The following is a 4,810-nucleotide window of genomic DNA, read 5'->3' on the forward strand; positions in this document are numbered from 1 at the left end:
AGGTTTTGGTAGTATCTAAGTGCTGGCACAATCAATTAATAAGAAACAAAACAAAAGACATTGATCACATAGCTGGGTAAAAAAAAAGAGACAGCATGATAGCATCAAAAGTACTATTGTGACAAAGGTGAAAAGATGTGTCGAATGTGTTTATTGACCTCTTACACAGTACAAAAAAATCATATATATATATAGTTATTTCATACAATCATTTCAAGTCTTAGCACATGACATTCCATGCCCTGCAAGCTAAAGTGCACTAACTCATCAGATCTGCTAGCTAAAAATATTAGTTCTATGAAAGAGAAATTATTAAAGTGAAATGAAAGTGAGTTGGTTTAGATACATTTGACAAACTCATTCATCAGCTTCCCTGCTCCAGATATATTGCTGCTGACTAACTGACTTCACGGCCAAACCTGCTAGATCTTCTATCATTTATCCGAACTCGTTTGAATACCTTGAGTCCTTAGCCACGTACATAATTCACCCGTGAAAATATCTGTACTAAGAGCTGTTTAACCAGACATTGAGTGTACTGAAGCAGTTTCCATTCATGCCAGATCATTCTGTCAAATGGTAAAAGTGGAAAAGCCCTGAGGGTGTTTTGTCTCCACTGGCTGCTTTACATTTGTGTTATCTGTAAATTGGTTGTCTACTGTGGCTTTGTTGGAACTTCAATTATTACTGATTTATCTGTCGTAAGACACATACACAGCCTGACAAGAATATATATATATATATATATATATATATATATATATATATATATATATATATATATATATAATATTATTGGCAGGCTTTGCATGTTTTATATAAGCTATAAAATAAAAGACTTAGAGCCTAGGTCTAAACAATTGTGATAGGAATATGCAATACAGATTAGCTTCTGAGAAAGCCAGATTAGGCGCTTCACTTTGAAGTACAAAGCCAGAAACTTGCAATGTACTTCTTAACATTTTGGCAACAGAGGAAGAATCTGAATAAACCTCAAGCCTAATGCAATAAACATCAAAGCTGAAAAATAACAGATAGGGTACAGTCATACTATAAAGTAAAGGTTAGGCTTTTCATCTATTTTCAATCCATGTTTTTTTTTGTTTTTTTGTTTTCTTGCATTTGTAAATTGAATAAACAGTCAGAGATTTAAGACACCAAGTAAACGTCTGACTACTGCAGAAGACAAACTTCATGGCAGGCAAGCTTAGCAGGTGGAACCCATTTCTTCAGGATCTGACAGCTCCCAAATAACTAAACAGCCAGGTATACACATTCACAGGACCTCTAATGGCAGCATCCCATACAATAGTCAGGTATACACATTCATAGCACCTCTAATGGCAGCATCCCATACATCCCCATTTGTTTGTTGAACCTATTGTTTTCTGCGTCACCAAACGTCGCCCACTGAATAAAGACCGTCTAGCTCTCAGCTTAAATATTGCAGCAAACTAAAAACTAACCATCAGACCCAATTCAGTCACATCTGCTCAGTCGTGCGACAAGGACGGGGCTTTAGGTGGGAAAGAGAGACAAAAAAGTTCACTTTCCTCCACAGGGTGCCAAGAGAGGGGACACAACTACACTGGAGCTTTTTCTGTGGCAAGTTGCCCATTTGATAGCACTAATCTAAACCACTGTTTCAGCTGGATACTTACTGGAGCTTCTGTTGATACCTTTTGGTGTTTTTTTTTTAGCTTTACTGTGATAGACAACTGCTGGAAATCGTTACTGATGTGATCTTGCTCTGGTACTTTTTGCTTTAAAAGAGGTTTATTGAGAGAAAAAGTCAGCCAGAGGATTTGTGTTGTGGTTACAAATTGCTGTAAGTAGTTTGAAACAACAGCACATTCATTTAAAAAACAAACCAGATTTGTGGAGTCGGACTTGAAAAGTCGAAGAGTCGCGATTGCTATTTATTGATAGGAATTGTTTTGCAATTGCAAAAAAGCCACCAAACAAAGAAACAAACCAAAAATGCCACTGTTAAAGGAAATTTTCATTTCTTGAACTTATTTTTGATACCTTTCTTTCTTTTTCCCTTTTCCCCCCACAGTACTGAACTTCGACAATGGGTGACTGGAGCTTCTTGGGAAACATTTTAGAAGAAGTAAATGAACATTCCACTGTCATAGGACGGGTATGGCTGACGGTGCTTTTCATTTTTAGGATTTTAATCCTTGGCACGGCTGCCGAATTTGTCTGGGGAGATGAACAGTCGGATTTTGTTTGCAACACCCAGCAGCCAGGTTGCGAGAACGTCTGCTATGACGAGGCTTTCCCCCTTTCCCACATCAGACTCTGGGTCCTCCAAATTATATTTGTCTCCACACCCTCACTGGTGTATGTAGGCCACGCCGTGCACCATGTCCGAATGGAAGAGAAGCGCAAAGAGAGGGAGGAAGCTGAGATGAGCAGACAGCAGGAGATGAATGAGGAGAGGCTGCCACTGGCTCCTGACCAGGGCAGCGTGAGAACCACCAAAGAAACCAGCACCAAAGGGAGCAAGAAATTCCGCTTAGAGGGCACACTGCTGAGGACCTACATCTGCCACATCATCTTCAAAACCATCTTTGAGGTGGGCTTCGTGGTTGGCCAGTACTTCCTCTACGGCTTCCGCATCCTCCCCCTGTACCGATGCAGCCGGTGGCCCTGTCCCAATACTGTCGACTGCTTCATCTCCAGGCCCACGGAAAAGACCGTCTTCGTCATCTTCATGCTGGCGGTGGCATGCGTCTCGCTATTCCTCAACTTTGTGGAGATCAGCCATTTGGGCTTGAAGAAGATCCGGCTGGTATTCAGAAAGCAACCGCAGCAGCAGGGGGAGCTGGTATCAGAGAAAACCTTGCACTCCATTGCAGTGTCCTCTATCCAGAAAGCCAAGGGCTACAAGCTGCTGGAGGAAGACAAGCCAGTGTCTCATTTCTACCCTCTCACAGAGGTCGGGGTGGAAGCTGGAGGCCTTCCTGCAGCTTTTGAAACTATCGAAGAGAAGGTCAATGACGTGGGTCCATTGGAAGACCTATCAAAAGTTTATGATGAGACTCTACCATCGTACGGCCAAACTACAGAACCAGAAGGAGAAATACTAGAAGAACCACCTGCAGAAGCCACCGAGACAATAGAAGACACAAGACCTCTAAGCAGATTGAGCAAAGCAAGCAGCAGGGCAAGGTCAGATGATATAACAGTATGAGCTCAAGAGCGCAGGAAAACAAATAGTACTTTTATTGAGCTCAATTTAATTAAATGAATTCAGGCACCAGCTAGGTATTTTGGCATAATAAGCAATATGTAAAATGAATTAAGGAAAAAAGTTTGACAGAAAATGTATACTTTTAAATTAAGATACATTTTTATTCAGCACCATTTTTTGGATAATGTTCTTATCGAAAGGTTAAACACAAAACAAGGTTGGTGAAAATGTCAGTATAGGCGAAGAGAATTAGATGAAGAGTTTTTTTATTTATTAAAAACTAATGTGCTGTTTTTTTAATTAAATATTTTCTATCAGAGGAGTTTTAAAAAAAATCTATCAGAGATGTCTGATGTTTACATTTTGGATTAATCGTTAGTAAAATGTTGTGTTTGCAAAGCACTGATGTTTTAAAAGCAGGGGACTATTATTTCACAGTCAGGGTTATAGTAATACGCTTTTATATGTTACATGTTTCTCACTTCACCTCATTTAACAGATTGGTTTCAAGATAATTAAATCAAACTGACTGCACCCCCAAATTAAAGAATGAAAGAAAAGGCTTTTTGTTGTATTGAGGAAACAACAGAAATTTGAATAATATTCATGAATATTCATATATATATATATAAAAACAGAGAAATTCAAATGTTTTGCCATTATTTTCCTTTATGAATCTGTATTTATATGTATAAATATATTGCATACATATACTTATATACACACACATATATATATATGTGTGCGTCTATGATTGTGTGCATGTATAACCAGAAAAAAATACAGAAAATATGCAGTCTCAATATTTCATTGATAACCATTTGAACTGTGGAAATAACTGTTGTCCAAATCCTTTCTTTTATCCCTATACAAACAGCCTGTCATGTTGACAAAGGCCATGCCTAATCAGCACAAAGTATTGTTAAACTAGAGACAATAATACACACACACACACACACACACCCACACACACACACACACACAAACACACTCATTACAGAAAACAGACAACCTTGACTTCTTTGTAAAATATAATCTAGAGAAAATCCTATTCACCTTTGCATTTATATTGCAGTTTATCCTATTATATTAATCTTCCTTATAGCCTCATGTGGTTTGCTACTTTTATAAAAAAATATAAACACTACAATGTAAATGGCACAGTTAAAATCTCACAATACATCCAGTAGAACATTCCCCCCAACCCCGCCTGTCCTGCAGAAGTCTTTTGCTGCATGTAACACTTGCATCTCATTCTAGGGAGATTTATTTAAAATGTACAGTGAAGGAGAACACATGGTCACAAGCCATGTTTAAAGCTTATTTTAATAAAAGGCTTATTTGTCCCAATCAAAGGAAATATAATTGTGTCACACAGCTCATAAATCATAGCTATGCAAGGGTGAATTAGAAGCATGAAAATCGGACACAAATGGATTACTGTTTAATTTATTTTTCTAAAGTGTTATCCATTGATCAGCCTGAAGTCCTTTTACAACATGTTTGAAAACAAGGCAAGCTACCCCCTTAGTGTGTGTATTTGTTAGTGTTTCTTTTCTAAGCTCATGTTAAAATTAAGAAAATGACTGGGTGTTATGAATGCTCGTGTGT

General features: G+C 38.1%; 1 protein-coding gene across 1 annotated transcript; it reads left to right on the plus strand.

Annotated features, from left to right (window-relative positions):
* Nucleotides 1-861: 861 nt before the first annotated feature.
* LOC136751420 (gap junction alpha-8 protein) lies at nt 862-3,829 on the plus strand. Its single transcript, XM_066707033.1, has one exon. It carries the CDS (start codon nt 2,075-2,077, stop codon nt 3,197-3,199), a length of 1,125 nt encoding a protein of 374 aa, XP_066563130.1. The 5' UTR covers nt 862-2,074; the 3' UTR covers nt 3,200-3,829.
* The last annotated feature ends 981 nt before the right edge of the window (nt 3,830-4,810 follow it).

Source organism: Amia ocellicauda, chromosome 6, assembly GCF_036373705.1.
Source record: "Amia ocellicauda isolate fAmiCal2 chromosome 6, fAmiCal2.hap1, whole genome shotgun sequence".
Classification (NCBI taxonomy): Eukaryota; Metazoa; Chordata; class Actinopteri; order Amiiformes; family Amiidae; genus Amia; species Amia ocellicauda.